Source organism: Bos mutus, chromosome X, assembly GCF_027580195.1.
Source record: "Bos mutus isolate GX-2022 chromosome X, NWIPB_WYAK_1.1, whole genome shotgun sequence".
Classification (NCBI taxonomy): domain Eukaryota; kingdom Metazoa; phylum Chordata; class Mammalia; order Artiodactyla; family Bovidae; genus Bos; species Bos mutus.
This window is the reverse complement of record NC_091646.1, coordinates 77584004-77605735: the sequence shown is the minus strand read 5'-3', so window position 1 is coordinate 77605735 and position 21732 is coordinate 77584004. Positions and strand designations below refer to the sequence as shown.

The window sequence follows — 21732 nt, the reverse complement described above, 5'->3', positions numbered from 1 at the left end:
GGCGCGCTTCCGCAGGTAGAAGCGTAGCGTGGAGACGTTCCGCGCGCAGAAAGGCCATCAGTACGCAGGCGCAGAGGACCCAAGGCGCGGCTTAATATCTTGCGGAGGGATAATTTGCGAAGAGAAGGCGTGCCTCAATCAAATTACCTCTCATTGATTTGCCTCTGTCTCTGAGGGCGTGGCCCCTTCTCGGAATCAGGGCCGGCAGAACCTAGTTCTCTCGCAGTTTGTAGGCGTAGCTTAGGGCGGGCTCTTGAATCACCCCTCAGTGATTGGTCGCCTCACTCGGAGGGCGTGGCCCGGCTATCTGTGTATCCGCGGTTCGGTCACTTCCTGTGGAGTTTCCCCAACCCGAGGAGGAGGGGGAAGAGGGCGAGGGGGAAGAGGGCGGTCGTCCGGGGTTAGGTTGAGGGGGTTGTTGGTCCTTTCTGGGCGGGGGATGACTCACGGCCCATCCCATCTCCCCGACGCCGTCCGCCCGCGCAGAGCTCTCTCCATGGCTTAGCGGAGGAGGCGGTGGCGAGCGGGGGAGGGGACTCTTAATTTGTTAGGGGGACCGGGCCGAGGCCCGACCGGCCTTTCAGGGCTCACCCGGGGCCGGGCGTCATGTCTCATGCGGCCGAGCCAGCTCAGGACGGCGTAGAGGCCAGCGCGGAGGGCCCTCGAGCCGTGTTCCTGTTGTTGGAGGACCGCAGGCCGGCCGACTCAGCCCAGCTGCTCAGGTGCGGGGCCGCCTGGGGCCGGTAGTGCTAACTGGGGTTCCTGGGGGCCTAATCTTGGGGCAGCGGGGACCAAGGACTGTGATTGGAGGCCCTTGGGCTAGACTTGGAGGACGTCTGGGCGCCCGACTTGGGGGGGCACTTAAGGAATCTGGCGGTGGCTTGCTTGAACTGAAGCTTAAAGGAGTCGTGGAAGTGCATTAAGGGAGGCCTGGTTCAGATTTGGGTGGCCTCTTGACTAGGTCTAACAGGGGCTGATTCTGTTGTGTCCAGAAACTAGTCTAAGGTTGCTGAGCTTTGAGTACTGAGACTCTGACTAGAGGCTGAATTTGGGGTCTTTGAGTCGGGTATGAGGGGACACTCTGAGGTGAGGCACTCACTGATTTGAAGGGACTTTTTCCCTTTGGGAAGGGCTCCTGGAAGAGAGATGTACCGTCTTGGGAGCTTGATGACTCCCAGTGGCTGGTTGCTGGAGGCTGTGTTTGAGGATAACATGACTCTAGAGGGATTTGGGGGTATCTCGAATATACTGCGTGGAACCATCCTTGTGAGTGTGTGAGTGAACAAGAAAAGCAACATTAGTCAAGACTTGATCAGAGTAATCCCCTCACCCTCCCACCCATCCAGCTGGGTAGTGGAAGAGCCGTCTTCCCAACACCCCTATAGGGGCTCAAATGGGAGACAGACAGGCAATGGAGATGGTGCCACCTCTTATCTCAGAGAAGGCCTCAGACCTTATTTCGGAATCCAGAGGAGGGTCTTGTTCCTACTACTGCCTGCCCTAGTCTCTCAGCCAGCCCCTTTCAACCCCTACACACACACAGACAGTTTTTGTGTTTTTTTTAATCTCACCTTTCCAGATTGTCTCTCCGGCCCTGGAGACAATCTTGAATCTGACCCTAGAGCTGGAATGAGCACCAATTGCACCATCCTTGCCTAGGTGGATCTTCTCTGACATCTTAGCCTCACTTCCATCAGAGGGCCTGGAAGCCCCAGCCCTCTTTGTGTATACCCTGCCTATCCCAGCCCTAGTGCCCACCTCTTCCAACTTCTGTGCAATGGATGTGTGAGCATGGGAGGGGGCTTTGCCTACTTTCTGCCTTGGAATTGTGCTGAGCTCAGCGGCTCCCTGAGCTTCCTCTTCCCAGCTTCCTGGGTGGTTTTAGGGCCCCAACTGTGGGTGAGGAAAGGGAGGAAGACAGATTCTTGGGGAGGGGCAAGAATTCTTGTCAAGTGAAGTCAATGACAATTTCAGGATTCTAAATCTTTGACTAAATTCAAGGATGCATATCCATCTGTCTATATGTTAATGTCCCTCATACATTAGGGTCTTGCACCCAGCATGGAGGGTTGAGTAGGAGCCTTTCCATAAATCAATTAACCGTCTTCTGATGTCTTTATAACAACTTAGAGCATCACAGTAGTGGCAGTAGTTGAAGGGGAGGTGTGTTCGTGGCTTCTCATTTTGTGTGTCAGCGGGTTTTGGTATTGGAGGTGCGTTTGTGTTTTGATTTATTCAAAAAACTGGAGAGGGCTGGGCAGGCTCCTCTGACCAAGAAAAAAATGTTCATATAAAGCGGATCATCCGCCGAAATTCTCCCTCTTTTAAATACAGATTGTTGGACCAAGGGGAGCCTGTTATTCCCATCTTGTTTTTGGATGCCTATTCGCATCCCACAAATTCTGGGGCAGGGTTGGTGGGGTGGCGGAGGGGCTCATTTGCAAAGTGGTGGATCCTTCAGTAAAGTGAATCAGCTACCCCAGTTCTCTTTGTGATGCATTCAGTTTGTGTTACAATAGACTGTTCTGCAGAGGGATCACCCTACTTGGACCAACGTGGGCTCACTTTCAGCAGCTAGGAAAACAGCGGGGCACTGTGGGGGCTGGGTGAACTCTGAATGCGGAGTCAGGAATCCCTCAAAGTGAATTGTCACTCCTAAATTCTTCATTTCTATTTTCCTGAAACCCAGGTTGTACACGTGATTGTTAGATCGAGGAGCTGGGATCCAGGCTTATTATTTTGAATCTTAAGGAACTATGGGTAACACGGAGCAAAAGAGAGCGGGGAGGGAAGAAGACCTGGGAATTCATGGTGGTGGTTTTAGCAAAGTGGCGGAACGCGAAGGCTACACTCGGTTCTCCTCCCTCTTGGTGTGTGCTTCTGTTCTGTCTCTCTGTGCGTGTGTGTGTGTGTGTCTGTCTGTCTGTCTGTCTGTCTTAGGGGAATGATGTCTGCATAAAATCACTGACCATTACCCCTGCCTTTTCCCCACCCGCAGCCTGAACTCTTTGCTTCCGGAGTCCGGGATTGTTGCTGACATCGAGTTAGAAAACGTCCTTGATCCTGACAGCTTCTACGAGCTCAAAAGCCCACCCCTATCGCTACGCTCAAGGTATGTCTTCTCTGACTTCCCCTCCCGGTTCCTCAGGCACCTCCATCCCCTCTTGATGGGCAGAGGTCTCAGTGCCAGCCCAGCCCATTCTCTCACCAGCCTAAACTTTTCAGAGAGTAAAATTAAGAGCCAGAAAGAGCATGTAAAAAGCAGGAGGCCAAACTAGGATTCCAGTATCTCAGACAAAATCTCCTCTGCTTCCTCCCGCCCCACCTGCTCATCCATTCATAGATAAAAATTGCCGCGTGCCTGGAGTTCCCAGACCCGGGGCGTGGCGTGCTTAAGTCCAGCCCCCAAGTGGGTGGAGCCGTTCCCCAAATCCCTGGTCGTCCTCCCTCCTAACTCCACGAATTCACTCCCCTCGCCCTTTAAGAACCCCTGCTGGTGTCTTCTTTCCCCCCCAAGCTTGCGAAGTCGAAATGTGCTGAGTCATGGGCCTGGGCTCTAAGAGAGGGGAGGGGACCTGGAAGAGGGGCAGGAAGAGAGGATTGTGAAATCTCCTTTTCAAGACTGACTAGCTCCTGGGACCAGAGGCCTAAGCAGGGAAGAAGAAGGACTTTCGGTTGCCCGGAAGCCTGATGCCCACCCCCAGGAGATCAGGGAGTATGTCCAGCCCGAAATAGAGCTTAGGAGCCTTCTGTGCCACAGTCTTAATTCTGTTTCTTCCAGCTCTTCTTTAAATTGCTCCCAGAGCTGAACAGTGGTATCTCAGCTCAATATATGAACAGGCCCCAGTCCTGGCTTCACCCTAAGGACTGAGGGCTAAAGTCGCCCCAGCAGACTGAGCCCTGAGTGTGGCGACTGGGTCTGGTTCCTATATCTCCCCTCTATGTTGTGGCCTCTGGAGGTGGAGAACAGGCCAGGTTCTTCTGTCTGCTCCCTCCCCCTGTGACTCCTTAGGCTGGGAGCTGAGACTTTTAGCTTACCTGTGGCCCCGTATTTCCCATTCCACAGCCTCCCAATATCACTGCAGGCCACACCAGCCACCCCAGCTACACTGTCTGCATCATCTTCTGCCGAGGGCTCCAGGACCCCTGCCATGTCGTCCTCTTCTTCATCGAGGGTCTTGCTGCGGCAGCAGCTAATGAGGGCCCAGGCCCAGGAACAGGAGAGGCGTGAGCGTCGGGAACAGGCCTCTTCCTTCCCTAGTCCTGCACCTGCCTCTCCCGCCATCTCTGTGGTTGGCGTCTCTGCTGGGGGCCACACACTGGGTCGTCCTCCCCCAGCTCAGGTGCCCAGGGAGGTGCTCAAGGTAAGGCCACATCCAGAGGCCCTGGGAGGGGCTCCTGGTGACTGAGGATTGGCCCTGGTGGCTTTGGGGTGAGGTCCTAGGGGCTCTAAAAGAGGGTCTCAGGTACTGGTAAAAGCAGGCTGTGCTAGTGTCCCCCTGTGCTTCGGGTTTCCAAGGTGTTCCCGTGGAGTTGTGAGGGGTTCTTGGGGGCCATAGGATGTCTTGGTGGCCCATGGAGGTGCACGAGTGCCCTGGAGTCTGTGAAGTGACTCAGTAGGAAGCACTTTGTGTCTGGCGATGCATTAGGAGTTCTTTGGCATTGGAGTGTCTTGGGAAGCCATGTGTATGGTTCCCAGGTTTGTTAAGCGGGGTCAGAGACTTCGCAGACGTGGGGAGTCTTGGGGACTGTGACAAGCTGCTCCAGAAGCTGAAGGAGTCTGCCAGCCTTGGGTAGATCTTGAGGGGCTGTGCAGGCTCTCTGAGAGAGGGAGTTTGGGTCCTAGGGGAGAGTTACCAGTGTTTGGGGATTGGGGGTGGGTTCTCAGATTCTGGGCCTGGCTTGCCATCCTGAGGCTAGAAACAGATGACTTCTGGGAGGCAAACTGGGGCTTAGAGTTGCTCTTTCTGAGCCCTGTTCTGCCTTGTTCCCTCCTACCCTGTCTCCCTTTCATTCCACAGGTGCAGACCCATCTGGAGAACCCAACACGCTATCATCTACAGCAGGCGCGCCGACAGCAGGTGAAACAGTACCTGTCCACCACACTTGGGCCCAAGCTGGCTTCCCAGGCCCTCACCCCACCACCAGGGGGTGCTAGTGTCCAGCCGCTCCCCACCCCCGAGGCTGCCCACGCTCCTGGCCCCACCAGCAGTGCTCCCAACAGCCCCATGGCGCTGCTCACCATCGGGTCTAGCTCAGAGAAGGAGGTGAGTGGCTGCAGACGACCCTCACATGTTCCCCCTACCCCAGCTTCTTCTAATGCTCCTCTGTATTTCTCCCAGATTGACGATGTCATCGATGAGATCATTAGCTTGGAGTCCAGTTACAATGATGAGATGCTCAGCTATCTGCCTGGAGGCAACACGGGGCTGCAGCTCCCTAGCACAGTAAGGCCCTAAGAGGGGAGGTTGGTCTAAAAATTTGTGTGTCTCTCTGTCCCTGAGGGATAGCTTACGTACACCCAAGCTGGCTATATATAAGAGATTCTCATGTTGAATTGTACTGAGATAGAGTGTCGGGGCTGGATGATAAGAACGGGGCACATCAGTGCCCTGGGGCCACGTTGGACTGCACAAACAGGTTGACTTTGTAGATTTTGATACATACACAGTGGGAACTTTATGGACATATTAGGGCATACCAAAGCACTCAAGCTTCACTGTGAGAAAAAAGAAGAGGAGGACTCTTGTAGCATTTTGAATGTATTAAGACATTCAAATCAAGAGGACATACACAGACCATGAAGTGATTGGAACATGATATGCCAAAGGTAGCCAGATTTGATGTACTTGGACCTTGAAGTAATTAGAACGTACCACATCTCTTACAGTGAACTGTGCCAAGAGGCTGGGGCCTTGTAAAGATTGGATAAAGCTTTCTAGAGTAAGAGATGTACCAGTGAACTATAACATTCTGGTTTTGAACATTCCAAGAGTCCCATAACTCGCTTTGGGACATAGCAAGTGGCTATAGCTTTACTTCTTTCCAGCTCATCAAGAGGATAGAAGCGCGTGTAAAAATGGTATCAATTTATCAGAATTTTTCATTGATTTGGACAATAGCTAAAGATTGGGATTTATATTAGACAGATCCAGTGGACTAGTGAGGGGGTTTCAAGAAATGAAAACTCATCAAGAGGTGGGACTGATCGCTTATGGATTAGTTTCTTGCCCTAGAAATCCTGAGATCAGAATGTGCAAGATGTTAGAGTCAGGACCTTGGTGAATAGCAGCTGGAGACTGTATGTAATGTGATGCAATGCAATCACAGCAAAAGACTGGAGATTGGGCTGGGGAACTTTCCAGAAAGCCAGATTTGGGGTGAAATATTGCCATGACAATTTCCCAAGGTCTGAGAAGACTGGGTTGGAGTGTTTCAAGAATGCTGAATTGGTGGCCCTTATCGAAGCTGCAGCTGCTTCCATATAGCTGCTGTGGTCAAAAAGGAGCCGAAAGTGACAGTTTTCCTTGACGGTCGCCGTTCTGTTTGCTGTAACTGATCTGCAACATTTCAGGAAAACACAGTTCCCATTGTACTTGCCATTTCTCAGGTACAACCAGAGACCTTTATTAAAACTGACGTTTTCAGAGGCTACCGGAAATGTTCCATTGATGGGGTCTTACATGCAAGAATAAGGCTTTTGAGAAGTGGCTTGCAGAGGCCAAGAACCAGTATGCAGATGCAGATATGGGTGGGTTAGATACCTGTGCTGGGGAAATCCAGGGGCAAGTGGTGCAGATTGTGGTCATGCTTTGGGTCTTTGCCCTGAAAAGCTTAAGGCATCAGCCCAAAGGCGAGTCAAAAACCTTGTTCTGAAACCCAGATGAATGGAACGAGTAGGTCATTCAGGACAAAAAAAAAAAAAGAATGCTGAATTGGAATGTCATGCTAGGAGGGGCTGAAATGTTGCACTGGAGCTGATAAAGACCTGAGAAGCGTGGTTTTCTGGCACTTCTCTTCAGAGCCAGCCCTGGGGTTTGGGAGAGAGGCTTCAGAAGTCTCCAGGGGATTGGAGGGGCTATGGGGTCACAATGAACAGGCCAGGCAGGGTCCAGTCCCCCTGCAAAGCAGGGTAGGACCCCTTGACGCTGTCCTCCCTGTGAGTCACAGTATGAAATTCCCTTGATGGAGAAGGAAGGGTTCCCACATGGAGCCAGGCAATCCTTGCATTGAGGGGGCCACCTTTGGGGTGTGTGGAGGATCAGGAACTAGGTTTGGAGAAGAGGCCAAGCCTGGGGTCTGTTCCAACCATGGTTTTTCTGCTCACTCTGCCCACAGCTGCCTGTGTCGGGGAATCTGCTTGATGTGTACAATAATCAGGGCGTAGCCACGCCAGCCATCACTGTCAGCAACTCCTGTCCAGCTGAGCTGCCCAATATCAAACGGGAGATCTCTGGTAAGGAACAGGGTCTTGGCCCCATGCCATCATCCTTTACCCCAGGGCAAGCCCCATTTCTACCAGGTCTGGAGGTCAGGCCTGGTTCTAGGGGAAGAAGGTTTAAACAGACAGTAATGGGGGCTGTTTGCCACCTTTGGCCATATGGCCTATGGTCCTGCTTTCAGTCCACTTCCTCTTCTCTTGGGTTTAACAAATAGCCTGTCACCATGGCTTCTTTAAAAATCGTAAAAAGGGTAGCACTTTGTAAGTAGTTACTTCCCCTGCCTGCACCCACCAAAGCCTACCCAAGTGGCTACATGTGCTGCCCTCCATCGTCTGTCACCTTTCCCAGGCCCAGAAGCCCTGACCACTACCCCATCTCTTCCAGAGACGGAGGCCAAGGCCCTTTTGAAGGAACGGCAGAAGAAAGACAATCACAATCTGAGTGAGTGGGAGCATGTACCCCTGGCTGCGTGCCATGCAGCCCTGCTTCACTCTGCCCAGCCTTCCTTGAGCGGGTGGGGCTCTCCCTGCAGCAGCCTCTCAACTCCCCAGTTTTTCTCCTTCCCTCCTCGGCCTATTGATGACTCTTCTTTCTTTCCCTTGCCTTCCAAGTTGAACGTCGCAGGCGATTCAACATTAACGACAGGATCAAGGAGTTGGGCACCCTCATCCCCAAGTCCAGTGACCCGTGAGTCTGGGCTGGGAACCCCAGGGCCAGTGGAAGGTGGGATAGGGGCCCTACTCCCTGAAAGTCATTCCTGGGTGGGCCTGCCCTAAATGGGAACCACCCAGGCAGTCCTGCTCACGTTCCTTTTTCTCACCCAGCTTCCCTCACTCTAAGCAGGGTGGCAGCCTCTCACCATGTCCCAATCTAAATTTAGGTGCATGACATGGTCCATGCACCTCATCCAACCCCCGCATGAGTTTTCTGCTTATTTAGTACTTCTTTTATTTACTCAAGAAATGTATTCAGCTGCTTCTGCTTTGTGCCAGGTACCATGCTAGGCCCTGAGGATACCAGAGGGCACAAAACACACAAAAGTCCCCGACCTCATGGAACTGATGTTTTAGTGGGGGCAGACAGCAAACAAGATAAATAAATAAAATCTGGTGGTTATGATGAGTGTGGTGGAGAGGAATTAAGTATGGAAGGAAGAAGGGGGGAATGTTGGGAAGGTCACAGTTTGGGGTGAGGAGGGTGGGGACAGGGCAGGCCTCAGCTGGTGAGGAAACATTTGAATAAAGAGCCTGAGTAGGTGAGGCTGGAGCCATCTAGGTGTCTAGGGAAAAAGAGAGCTCAAGGTGGAGGGCAGAACTGAACTGGAGGCCCTGATGTGGGAATGATTTTCCATGTTCTAGGAGCATTGAGAAGCCAGTGTGGCTGCAGTGAGATGAATCAGAGGGGGGTTGATAAGAGAAGCAGTAAGGGATCAGGTCAGGGAGTCTCCTGGGTTTGGAGTGTGATGGGGCATCATTGGAGGGTTCCAGGCAGGTGGTTTTCATCTGAGCACTCCATACCCTTGATGGGCCTACACTTCAAGTTCCAGGCATGTGGCTGGGTGCTCCATCTACTTGCTGCAGTGCCCCTTTCAGCTCCCGAGAGACTCCATTCCCTTCTTTCCCAGCATTCCCTTCTTTCTTCCCCCTCGGGCTGCACAGGGAAATGCGCTGGAACAAGGGCACCATCCTAAAAGCCTCCGTGGATTACATCCGCAAGTTGCAGAAGGAGCAACAGCGCTCCAAAGACCTGGAGAGCCGGCAGCGATCCCTGGAGCAAGCCAACCGCAGCCTGCAGCTCCGAATCCAGGTCTGGAAGGAGGAGGCAGTAGCAGAGGTGGGGGTGGGGGGCTTCCTGAGGCAGAAGCAGAGGGAGAACAAGCCAGGATTTCCCCTCTGGGCATATTTGGGGGATCCCCTGGCTTCCTGACTCACATGTTGATGATGATGATGATCATAAGCAGTGATCATAACATTGTGCTAGTGCTAAGTTGCTTCAGTCATGTCCGACTCTGACTCCATGGACTGTAGCCCTCCAGGCTCTTCTGTCCATGGGATTCTCCAGGCAAGAATACTGGAGTGGGTTGCCATGCCCTTCTGCAGGGGATCTTCCCCATCCAGGGATCGAACCCATATCTTATGTCTCCTGCATTAGCAGGTGGGTTCTTTACCACTGTCACCACCTGGGAAGATTAGTCATAACATTAACAACAATAATAATGAATATTGGCTAATAGACATGGTGTTTATCTTGTGCCATGAACTGTGACAAGAGCCTTCTCTCCATTTACTAAGTTAATACAACAATCCTGTGAGACAGGGACCATTATTATACCCATTTTATGGATTGGGACTCTGAGGCTCAGGGACAGATGGTAAGCAACTTGCCTAAAGTTATGCAACTAGTGAGTGGCAGAGGCTGAATTTGAACCTAGGCAGCCTACCCTTTTAACTCTTAAATCCCCTGCCTCTGAAGGACCTCTGAACCCCATCTTGTCCCACACCGCCCCCACCTATGTTTTGCAGGAGCTGGAGCTGCAGGCCCAGATCCATGGTCTGCCGGTGCCTCCCACCCCAGGGCTGCTCTCGCTGGCTGCAACTTCAGCCTCTGACAGTCTCAAGCCAGAGCAGCTGGATGTTGAAGAGGAAGGCAGGCCAGGCACAGCAATTTTTCATGCAACAGGGGGCCTTGCCCAAAGTGCTCCCCATCAGCAGCCGCCACCACCACCCTCAGATGCACTTCTGGACCTGCACTTTCCCAGCGACCACCTGGGGGATCTGGGGGACCCCTTCCATCTGGGGCTGGAGGACATTCTGATGGAGGAGGAGGAGGGGGTGGTGGGGGGACTGTCAGGGGGCACCCTGTCCCCACTGCGGGCTGCCTCTGATCCCCTGCTTTCTTCAGTATCCCCTGCAGTCTCCAAGGCCAGCAGTCGCCGCAGCAGCTTCAGCATGGAAGAGGAGTCCTGATCACGCCTCACCCCTCCCCTGGGACTTCCCCACCCAGGAAAGGAGGACCTGTCAGGATGAGGCCCCACCTTTTCCCCCACCTTTCCATGAGACTGCCCTGTCCAGGTGTACCCCGGGGAAAAGGAGACTTGATGAGGCCCCACCTCTTCCCCACAGGAAAGGCCAGTGGAGGTGTTCAGGCATAGAGAAGGTAGGGACATCAGGGCCTGTATCCTGCAGATCACAGCCTGACCTTGTCCCGTGGCACCCGCCCTTGCCCAGGTGAGGGAAAGAGATGGGATGAGGTTGGCCCCTGGCCCCTAGGGACTGTCCTAGCTGGTTTCCTGGGATAAAGAGGTGTCTGAATACTGCTCCATCTCCTCTCTTGGAACCACCAGTCTAGTCCATCCTGGGAAGGAAGAGGAGTCAAAATGATGGCTGTCCTAGCTTAAGTGTTTAAGCCCTGTCCCTTCCCCTGTGAATCCTGCCCTGCCCAGGCAAGGAGCAGAAGTGAGGATTAGAGCCAGCCCCTTCACCTGGGAACTCAGTCCTGGCCTTGTAACAATGGAGGACTCAGGCCCTGCCCTTCCCTATAGGAACAACTCAGCGCAGGTATTTCAGGTGTGGAGGAGTCAGTACGATCAGGCAGCTTTGTGGACATCACAGTCTTTGTCTCTTAGCAATATCCCATCCAGCATTCCATACTGCAGGGAGGAGTGGTACTTAAGCTCCCCCCGACCCCCCCCCAACCCCGTCTTAACCTGGGACCAACTTGATCTAACCTAAGAGGGCTTTAAGCTGGCCTTGCCCTTGAAGAAGGGGGCAGATCTTGAAATCTTGTGGGTTGACATTCCAGACCTAGATCAGCAGTGAGTGAGAGTTAGACCCCGCACCCTTAGGCAGAGTGTTGTTTCGTTCCTTTCAGGGGTAGACTGGAGAGGATGGAGATTAGGGAGTACTTGGTCCAGTTTTACACAATCAGCACCACAGTATTCTTTTTCAACATGTAGAGGAACAGGATGAAGGAAGGGACCTTTCCAGGGAGTTCCCCAGCCCGGGAACAAGTGGAAGCCTATCCCACCAAGACAGAGGCACAGGGGGAGGATTGCAAAAGCATACATACCCACTCTTCTGTTTATCTGATTTTTTGACTCCCACCTCCTACTCAGAAGCTAAGTCACCCCCAACCTCTGGCCTCCACCCAGTTCTCCATTTGGAGAAGTCCTCCCCATTTCAGAGTTATCAAGAGACACTCCCTGCTCATCCCCATCCCTCCTACACATATACCCAAGGTTGTCAGCTTTGAATTGTTGGGGCCATGCCCCGAGGAGGGTGTTCTGAGGGGTCTGTAAGTTTGTGATTAATAAATGCTAGGCGTGTTTGATGCGCTTTTAACTTTGGCAAAGAGTCTCCTGTCCTTGTTTTTGTCTATAGAGTGAGCATGGCTCATGAAGGCCAGGAGGGAGAAAGGTTCTTGGAAGAAACAGATTTGAGAGGATGAATAAAACAACTTAGGTAGAGGGGCTGGAGGAAAACAATGTACAAACAAAAGTGGTCCTCAACTATCTGCAACTAGCTGGTTGCAATGTTGTACCCAATTTATTGTTCTAAGGAATTTTTATCAAGATAGTACTGGTTCCTATTCCTATTTCATGTTTTAAGAAACACATTAAGAATTTAAGAACTATCTGAAGATACACAATTGGTAAATGGATGAAGAGCTTAATGGTAAAGTTAGGTAAGTGAGGGCTCTGGTTTGAAAAATGTCACGGAAGACAGATGAGCCAAAAGAGATTTTCTTGGAAGTTCACTTTTGAAACAAAAAAGAGTATATGATGATATCTACTGATAAAGAGTAGAAGTATTCCAGATGGTGAAAATGGCAAAGACAAAAACTGTAAAGGTAGAGGAATAAGCAGACAACTTGGTTTTGGAACAGATGTTGACATTTGGGGGGGGGGGGCAGATTTAAATGGAAGTGAAAAGACACAAGTATCTTAGGTTGGGAAAAAATACTCTTGGGATTTCTCAACCTAACTGACTCCCAGGACAGGTATCAGGCTGCCTCCTGTGTCACCCCCATCCAACATTGACCCCTGAGCACTGGGACCCAGCCTGGTCCTGTGTTTCCCCAGTCAGACTGACTACCACACTGCCTTGCACCTTTCTAGCTTAACATACTGTGAGTCCTAGAGCCTCGTTGCTGAGCCTCTACCACCAGAATGGTAGGTCTCTGATAACTTTTTTTTCTCCTCAAATTTGCTATATTCTATTTATTTTACAAAGATAACATATAACACCCAGAAATGGTTTTTTTTTAAGTTTGTATTCTGGAATAATTCAGATTTACAGAAGTGTGGCAAAAGAGAGAGTTCTCATAGCTATAATCCAGCTCCCCCTAACGTTAACAGCTTTAATAACCATGGCACATTTATTAAGGCTACGAAAATCACATTGGCACAGTACTAGGAAGTCCAGACTATTTGGATTTCACTGGTTTTTTCACAAATGTCTTTTTCCTGTTCTAAGATTCAAGTAAGGATACTCTATTTGCTATCTCTCTCTGTGTAACAAATGACCACAATCTTAGTGGCTAAAAAATCATGCATTCATTATCTCCCAGTTTTTGCAGGTCAGGAATCCAGGCTGGCTTAGCTGGGTCCTCTACTCCAGTGGCTGTCACAAGAGTGCAGTCAGGGGAGGTGTGGGCAGGACTGAGGGCTCATCTGAAAGGGGGACTGGAAAAGAATCTTCATGCTAATATGGTTTGGGCCAGACCTCAGTTTTCTGCAGCCTGTTAAACTGAGGGCCTCAGTTCCTTGTTGGCTGTCAGCTGGAGGTGCCCTCAGTCCTTACCATGTGTGCCTTTCCTCCCATGAGGCAGCTCACAACATACGTAGTTTGCTTCATCAAAGTCAACGTTAGAAGAGTCCGCTAGCAAAACGGAAGTTACAATCTCTTGTAATCCAATATGGAAGTGACATCCCCTCACCGTTAGGGCATTCTGTTGGTTAGAAGCAAATTACTCAAGGGAGAGGATTACACAAGATCATGAATATCAGTAGGACCACTGGGGTGCTGTCTTAGAAGCTCCCTACCACACTGGGTTGAGCTGTCATATTTTCATGGTCTCCTCTGACAGTTTCTCAGTCTGCCCATTGAGAAGGCATTGCACTATGCCAGAGGTAACAAGCACATCTGGTACCCAGATCTTGGTTTCTAAGTGCCACGCTCCAATAAAAGGAACATGGGCTCCTTGGAGAAATGACTGATTTTAAGGCTGATGAACAGAAATTTAACAAGACAAGCCTGGAGCATTGTTCAGTGCCAGAAAGTAAGAAGGAACCTAAAAAAAAAATGAGACTGTGTCATAAAGATGCGGGAGCCAATCTGAAAGAACTCCCAACAGCCAAAGGTAGAACAATCTGAGCAGCAAAAAAATAACAATAGTGCTGTATTATAGTCCAAAAACTAAATATCCATGATTCCATACTTATATAAATCAGTGATATGATTATATAAGTAAATAAATGCTGGAGATGGGACAACTCTTCCTTGCATAAGATTTCCAAATAATAAATATAGAAGGAATGAGAGAAATGGAAAATTACCACTAGAATACCACAATAATAATTACTCTGGACTGGATCCACAGCTAAATGCTAAAATTAGCGGGCAAAACTTGAAGGTAGGCACAGAGTGAGCCTAGACTGTACATTCTTTCTGCCTGGGTCAGGTTCAGGACCCTGCTTGGAGGGAAGTGGAGCCTAGGAAGAGAATAGCAATATAGCTGAGCTGGGTAGAAGAGATCAGATTTCAGACCTTAGGACTAGCAGGCATGGTACTGGAGAAAAAAGAGCTTTGTAGAGTCAGACTTTCAGAAATTATCATAGGCATTGCTTTAGGTCTTTGACCAAATGCTAAGCTGTGCAGGTTTAGAGTGAGGCACTGCGAGACCAAGCAAAGATCAGTCCTGGGCTTACGTGAACTGAATGGATGCTTGCACATTCCTGGGAGACAGAGATTTTGACCAGCCTGAGTGGAGAATCTTTACCCAATACCCCAGTGAGAAATAGACACCCCAGAAAGACCATGCCTTAAGACCATGCCACTTCAGCTCTAGAGTAAGGGTTACTATAGATCTTCTCCAAAATATGCTAAAAACATGCTTCAAAAGGATCAAGTTGAATTGTGACATTTAGAATGTATATAGATATAGCATATATAACAATAACACAAAAGACAGGATTTGGGAAATGAAACCATAGCTTTGCAAGATTTTTCCGTCTCATATGAGATGGTGCAATATTAACTTTGAGTTGACTGTAATAAATTAAGGATGCATTTTGTAATCACCAGGGCAACCTCTAAAAAAGATAATGAAAACAGGTACAACTGAAAAGCCAATAGAGGGCTTCCTTGGTGATCCAGTGGTTATGAATCCGCCTGCCAATGCAGGGAACACAGGTTCAATCCTTGGTCCAGGAAGATCCCACATGCCACAGGGCAACTAAGCCTGCGTGCTGCAACTACTGAAGCCCGTGTGCCTGGAGCCCATGCTCCACAACAAGAGAAGCCACCGCAATGAGAAGCCCACGCACCACAACTGGAGAAAGCCTGTGCACAACAATAAAGACTCAGTGCAGACACAAATAAATAAATATTTTTTAATAAAAAAGCCAATAGAAGAATAACAATTAAACATGGAAATATATTTGGTTAACTCAAAAGAAGGTGAGAAAGGAGGACAGAGAAGATCAAAAACCAGAAGGAACAAACAGAAAACACATTACAACCTGATAGAGCTTATTCTGACCATATCAATAATTCCATAATATGTAAATGGACTAAAAGCTCCCATTAAAGGGAAGGATTTTAAGACCAGAAAGATAAAAAGCAGGACCTAACCATAGTTAGGATTAGGGTCAGGCAAGTGATGCACTTGCCTTGGGCACAAAATCTAAGTTTTCAGTTGCTCAGTCGTGTCTGACTCTTTGCAATCCCATGGACTGCAGCACCCCAGGCCTCCCTGTCTATCACCAACTCCTGGAGTTTACCCAAACTCATGTCCTTTGAGTCTGGGATGCATCCAACCATCTCATCCTCTGTCATCCCCTTCCCCACCCTCCTTCAATCTTTCCCAGCATCAGGGTCTTTTCCAATGAGTGAGCTCTTCACATTAAGTGGCCAAAGAATTGGAGTTTCAGCTTCAGTATCAGTCCTTCCAATGAACACTGAGGATTGATCTCCTTTAGGACGGACTGGTTGGATCTCCTTGCAGTCCAAGGGACTCTCGAGAGTCTTCTCCAACACCACAGTTTAAAAGCATCAGTTCTTTAGTGCTCAGCTTTCTTTATAGTCCAACTCTCACATCCATACATGACCACTGGAAAAACCATAGCCTTGACCGGACGGACCTTTGTTGACAAAGTAATGTCTGCTTTTTAATATGCTGTCTAGGTTGGTCATAACTTTCCTTCCAAGGAGTAAGCGTCTTTTAATTTCATGGCTGCAGTCACCATCTGCAGTGATTTTGAAGCCCCCCAAAATAAAGCCTGCCACTGTTTCTACTGTTTCCCCATCTATTTGCCATGAAGTGATGGGACCGGATGCCATGATCTTAGTTTTCTGAATGTTGAGCTTTAAACCAACATTTTCACTCTCCTCTTTCACTTTCATCAAGAGGCTCTTTAGTTCTTCTTCACTTTCTGCCATAAGGGTGGTCTACATATCTGAGGTTATTGATATTCCAAGGCAGACCATAAAAGGCCAAAAAGTGGACAGTGGCCCAATTCCTGGACATCATCACCCCTTCTCCAAAATATCTGGTGTAATCCTCCCACTTACTAGCATATGAAATACTCAGCCCACAAAAACTACCCCAGGTTTCAGGTCCATTCTCACTTTGTAAGATGACCCTAGGCCCTGGGGCCACTCCTGCCTTCTGAGAAGGACCAGATTCTCTCTGTGGGGTGTGTATCTCTTTAAATAAACTTGCTTTCACTTTACTATGGTTTGCTCTTGAATTCTTTCCTGTGCAAATCCATTGACCCTCACTTGGAGACCTGTCCCAGGGAATCACCTGAGACATGGGACATGATCATCCTCTCTCACCCCATTCTCCTGACACATCAGCTAGATGAAAGAAACCAATTAGAGATGCGTAAAACGGAAAAGAAGAAATAAAGATATCTCTATTTTCTGATTATATGATTTTGTACCTAGCAAAGCTTAGAAAATGAGAAAGTGAAACTTGCTCAGTCGTGTCCGACTCTTTGCGACCCCATGCACTATACAGTCCATGGAATTCTCCAGGCCAGAATACTGGAGTTGGTAGCCTTTCCCTTCTCCAGGAGATCTTCCCACCCAGAGATCAAACACAGGTCTCCCGCACTGCAGGCAGATTCTTTACCAGCTGAGCTATCAGCGAAGCAAACCTTAGAGAATCAATGATAAAACTAACGATAAAATTATTCAGCAAAGTGGGATGATACAAAATTAACAGACAAATCAATGGCCTTCATATATACAAATAATAACCAGTTAGAGAAAACCCCATTTATAACAGCACTAAAGAAGGTAATATACCTTACAAAGGAACCTAAAAAGAAATGTGAAAAAAAAATCTATGTGAAGAAAACTTTAAAATTTGTCAAAACCCAAAGATCTTTATAGCACACACCAAATAAATCATCTTAATGTATGAAAAAAAAATTTAAATCAACCTGGAGGTCAGGGAATCCCAGTATGGAATAGAGGCTGTGACAACCTAATCCAACTCTATTGTAAATGTATGACATAACATCGCTGAACAGCATGGGGAGAAGATATGCTGACCTAAGTAACCCTGGAAAATGGTATTTTGACTGGAAACTCCAGAGCTAAAAGACAAAGGGAACCATATAAAAGCATTTAACTTTGGTAAAGTTGTCTCTCATAGGAATACAGGTTAACAATTCTGATATTGCAATCCATATACACTGGGATCAAACAATTAAGTAAATCGGTGGTGGATGGCTGGAGCTGGGTTTCTCACTGTTGGAATGGCAGGCTACAGATGAGCAAGAAGGGCAGGTTAAGATGAACCATATGGTACTGGAACATCAGTATGAATTCATGCTCATCTTAAAATATAGAGAGATGAATAGACGCAGAAATACTTATAGATAAGTGTGAATACATGGGTTAGCATGCATACATTGATTTTCTAGTTCATAGAATCATAAATGGGCTTCCCTAGTGGCTCAGCTGGTAAAGAATCCGCCTGCAATGAGGGAGACCTGGTTTTGACCCCTGGGTTGGGAAGATCTCTTGGAGAAGGGAACGGCTATCCACTCAAATATTCTAGCCTGGAGAATTCCATGGACTGTATAGAATCATAAACATGGTTAAAGGACAACTAACAGACTGGGACAATATATATGCAACATATATTGCAGCATAGTGTTAATACTCCCAATATAGAAAGAATTCTTGAACATTAAGGGGAAAAAAGTCCAAAAAGCCACTAGAAAAATGGGGAAAAGATGTGGACAGTTCACAGATTAAAATGGTCTTATTTATATGAAAAGCATAATTTTACTCATAATTAGAGTGACATAAATTAAAACTATACTAAGAGGATGGATAAACAAATTGTGGTATATCCATAGTATGGAATTCTACTTATAAATAAAAAGGAAAAATATTGATACATACAACAACTTGGATGAATCTCAAAAGCATTACACTGAGTGAAAGATGCCAGATGCAAATGAGTATATATTGTCTGATTCCATTTGTATGAAACCCTACAAAAGACAAATATAATCTCCCATGACCGAAAGCCAATCAGTGGTTGCCTGAGATGGAGTGGAGGGTTGGGATGGGTAACTAAGGAACCTTTTGAGGGTAATGAAAATTTTCTATATATTGATTGTGGTGGTGGTTACAAGGTATGTGTTTGTCAGAACTCATTGAATTATACAAATAGGTAGATAGGTAAATAGAGAATATATCTCAATAAAGTTCATACATTAAAAAAAGTAAAAAAAGAGACCTGGCTGAAATAATTTTCCCACAGCAAGCAGATTATTTAGTCTGATGAAAATGACAGAAAAAAATGCAGGGGCATGGGTTTGATCCCACGTGTGCTCCAAGAAATAAAGGATACAATGAGATGTCATTTCTTTGTTCTGAGATTGGAGAAAATTGTAAAATAGAACAACACAGATTATTGGCTAGGCTGTGAGGAAACAGGTACTCAAATACGTTGATAGTGGTTATGAACTTGGAACAGCCCATTTGGGAGGGAATTTGGGAGTATCAACTAAAACCAGATATTCATGGGAAAAAAAAATTTTTTTTTAATTTATGTGACTGCACCAGGTCTTAGTTGCAGCACATGGGATCTAGTTCCCTGACCAGGGATTGAACCCTCTCCCCCTGCATTGGGAGCACGGAGTCTTAGCCACTGGACCACCAAGGAAATCCCCAGATATTCATTTTTTGATGCAGCAATCCCAGTTCTATGAATTTACCCTGAAGATATACCTCAGATAATAATTTTAAAAAACATATATGTATAAGGTTATTCCTTTTGGCATTGTTTATAATTGCAAAATATTAGAGACCGCCTATATGGGCAAACATAGGAGGGTAGTTCAATTATGATACATTGAAAAAATGGGGTACTATGTACCTGAGACAGGGAGAAAGAAGATATTATCAAATGAAAAATGCAAAGTGCAAAAGAGTAGTTACAGGATGTTACCCTTCATGTAGGATAAATGAGATAATATACATGTATGTGTTACAGCAGAAAAGTTTTCCTTCTATTCTGTAGGTTCTTTGCTGGTTTAATAATTAAATTGACATAAGACAGATAAATAGGAGAAAAACTAATTTTGTATGTGCAGGATATCCATAAAAATATGAGACCCAAAGGTAGCTGGGCAATTGAGGCTTACATGCCAAACTGAGCTAAGGAATGGGATAAGGGCTTCAGAGAGGTTTCAAAGGGGAGGAGGGCAATTCACAGGATGGTAAGAGCAGATGTTTCTTAGTCAAATGTTTGCTTGGCCACGCCGGGTCTTTTAGATAATACGTTATCGCTGGTATAGTTCTCTTTCTGGGCTAGACCACCTATCTTAATTCTTCTATGCGGTTAAAGGAGAGGTAGAAATTTTTCTTCAGTGTGCTGGTCTTGATTCTTTTCAGCTTAAAATAAGTCACACACTAAAGTACCACATTTTGTAGACATTTCTCTAAAGAAGACACAGATGGCTAACAGGTACGTGAAAAGATGCTCAGTATCGCTAATTATTAGAGCAATGCAAATCAAAGTGGCATATTTTGGGGTGGCATTTCTGCCTCTCTTCACATGTGCTCATTTGTGTGAAAAAAAAGAGAAAGGATAAACTAGAAATTAATTAGGTTGGTTACCTCAACAAGGAGGTGGAGGGGAGGGCAAAATGGAATTCAAACAAAAACAAAGGAACCTAACCATATTTCAAATGAATCACGCAGCCTCATGGGGGAGGGGCATTGGGGAGAGGGAGAACTAACCCAAGCGAATTTTTAAAAAATCTTTTTGGCCACTGGCATGTGGGATCTTAGTTCCCTACCCAGGGATCAAACCTCACCCCCTGCTTTGGCATCTCAGAGTCTAAACCACTAGACCACCAGGGAAGTCCAAGCCAAGCAAATTTTGAACACAGTATTTTGACTACCATCAGATTAAAAACAAAAGGAACTGCATTGTATTAAAGCTATGGCAGTCTTGTTAAACACAGTATTTTGACTAGAAACCAACAGGAATCTAAATACAAAAGAAGCTGTAAAAAAGTATTGACCTCTAGTTGATAGATTTGTTTTTCATAGTTTATGGGTAAGCAATCCTGGAGTTAATGTGCATTATGATTACACAAATAAGTAAATTTATTGTGGACAGTGGGAGATAGGTTTCTTTCTGTTGGAGAAGAATATGAGTGCTCGCTTCAGCAGCACATATACTAAAACTGGAACGATACAGAGAAGATTAGCATGGACATTTGAATCAGTTCTAATGAGGTGGATGAAACTGGAGCCTATTATACAGAGTGAAGTAAGCCAGAAAGAAAAACACCAATACAGTATACTAATGCATATATATGGAATTTAGAAAGATGGTAACGACAACCCTGTATGCAAGACAGCAAAAGAGACACAGAGGTATAGAACAGTCTTTTGGACTCTGTGGGAGAGGGAGAGGGTGGGATGATTTGGGAGAATGGCGGTAAAACATGTACAATATCATATAAGAAACGAATTGCCAGTCCAGGTTCGATGCAGGATACAGGAAGCTTGGGGCTGGTGCACTGGGATGACCCAGAGGGATGGTATGGGGATGGAGGTGGGAGGGGGGTTCAGGATGGGGAACACGTGTACAACTGTGGCGCATGCATGTTGCTGTTTGGCAAAACCAATACAATATTGTAAAGTAAAAAAAAAATAATAATAAAAAAAAGAAAAAGAAAAAAAAAGAATATGAAAAGTGAGGAAACTAAAATGAATCTTGTGTGTTGTGTTGAAATGGAAGTTATTAGTAGTATACTTATGTTTTTAAAGTACATATACCTAAAAAATAAAAGGTACTTACCCCCATGGTCCAGTGGTTAAGACTCCTTGCTTCCACTGCAGAGGGTGCAGATTCTATTCCTGGTCAGGGAACTAAGATCCAACATGCCACACAGCATGACAAAAAAATAAAAATAAAAAATACATATACCTATAGCAAAATATGTAACTAGATATAATAGATATGTGTGTATACATGAATTAGTTCATATACGTGTATTTTTTAGCTCTGTACACTGAGACGGCATAGAAAAAATTACACTCTAGTAGCAATGAACACTTTCTCAACTGGGGCTAAAAAGGAATAATGTTGAGTCTGGAGCATCTTGTAATGCTAGAAAGCAAGGAAGTGCTTTTTAAAAAAAATGATGGGGCCATGTCAAAGGGACACAAAAGTCAACCTGAAGGAGCTTCCACTGGTCAAATCTGGGACAATTTGAGCGTCAAAGGAAATAATGATAGTGATTGATTATAATCTATGGAATAAAATAAGAACGAGTCTGTACAGATCTAAATACATAAATGGGGAAGAAGAGAAAGCTCTTTCTTACAGTAGACTAGTAACTAACAAATATCAAAGGAATGTTGGTGTTAGGAAATCATTGATGGATGCTGAAGTCAATAGCTCAAAAATTTTATATCTAAAGACAGGATGATAAAGCAAAGGTGGCAAAATGTGAACAACTGATGAAGCTGGCAGAAGGGTACAGGTAATTTCCTTATGGGCTTCCCTGGTAGTTCAGACAGTA

General features: G+C 46.8%; 1 protein-coding gene, 1 non-coding gene and 1 pseudogene across 7 annotated transcripts; all 3 read left to right on the top strand.

Moving 5' to 3' along the window:
- The first annotated feature begins 411 nt into the window (after positions 1 to 411).
- TFE3 (transcription factor binding to IGHM enhancer 3) lies at positions 412 to 11792 on the top strand. 6 transcript variants are annotated; one of them, XM_070365593.1, is made up of 10 exons: positions 412 to 722; positions 2999 to 3112; positions 4067 to 4364; positions 5022 to 5081; positions 5343 to 5447; positions 7339 to 7456; positions 7791 to 7883; positions 8054 to 8129; positions 9101 to 9248; positions 9965 to 11792. In XM_070365593.1, the coding sequence occupies exons 1-10, from the start codon at positions 607 to 609 to the stop codon at positions 10406 to 10408; spliced, it is 1572 nt and encodes a 523-aa protein (XP_070221694.1). In that variant the 5' UTR covers positions 412 to 606; the 3' UTR covers positions 10409 to 11792. The 6 variants fall into 6 exon arrangements, with proteins under 6 accessions (XP_070221694.1, XP_070221691.1, XP_070221690.1 ...); XM_070365591.1 differs by having other exon boundaries at positions 413 to 722; positions 5022 to 5267; XM_005887653.3 differs by having other exon boundaries at positions 414 to 722; positions 5022 to 5267; positions 7827 to 7883.
- Positions 6452 to 6586, top strand: LOC138986549 (small nucleolar RNA SNORA16B/SNORA16A family). Its single transcript, XR_011463362.1, has one exon. It is a non-coding gene; the product is annotated as a small nucleolar RNA SNORA16B/SNORA16A family (small nucleolar RNA).
- An 8563-nt stretch (positions 11793 to 20355) lies between the features above and the next one.
- LOC138986542 (U6 spliceosomal RNA) lies at positions 20356 to 20414 on the top strand (annotated as a pseudogene).
- The last annotated feature ends 1318 nt before the right edge of the window (positions 20415 to 21732 follow it).

Bases quoted from the DNA above. Each gene is read 5' to 3' on its own strand.
- TFE3 (XM_070365589.1), top strand. From the start codon at position 607: ATGTCTCATGCGGCCGAGCCAGCTCAGGACGGCGTAGAGGCCAGCGCG. The intron at 4,365-5,021 runs GTAAGGCCACAT...TTCATTCCACAG, and splicing joins TGCCCAGGGAGGTGCTCAAG to GTGCAGACCCATCTGGAGAA. The intron at 7,884-8,053 runs GTGAGTGGGAGC...TTGCCTTCCAAG, and splicing joins GAAAGACAATCACAATCTGA to TTGAACGTCGCAGGCGATTC.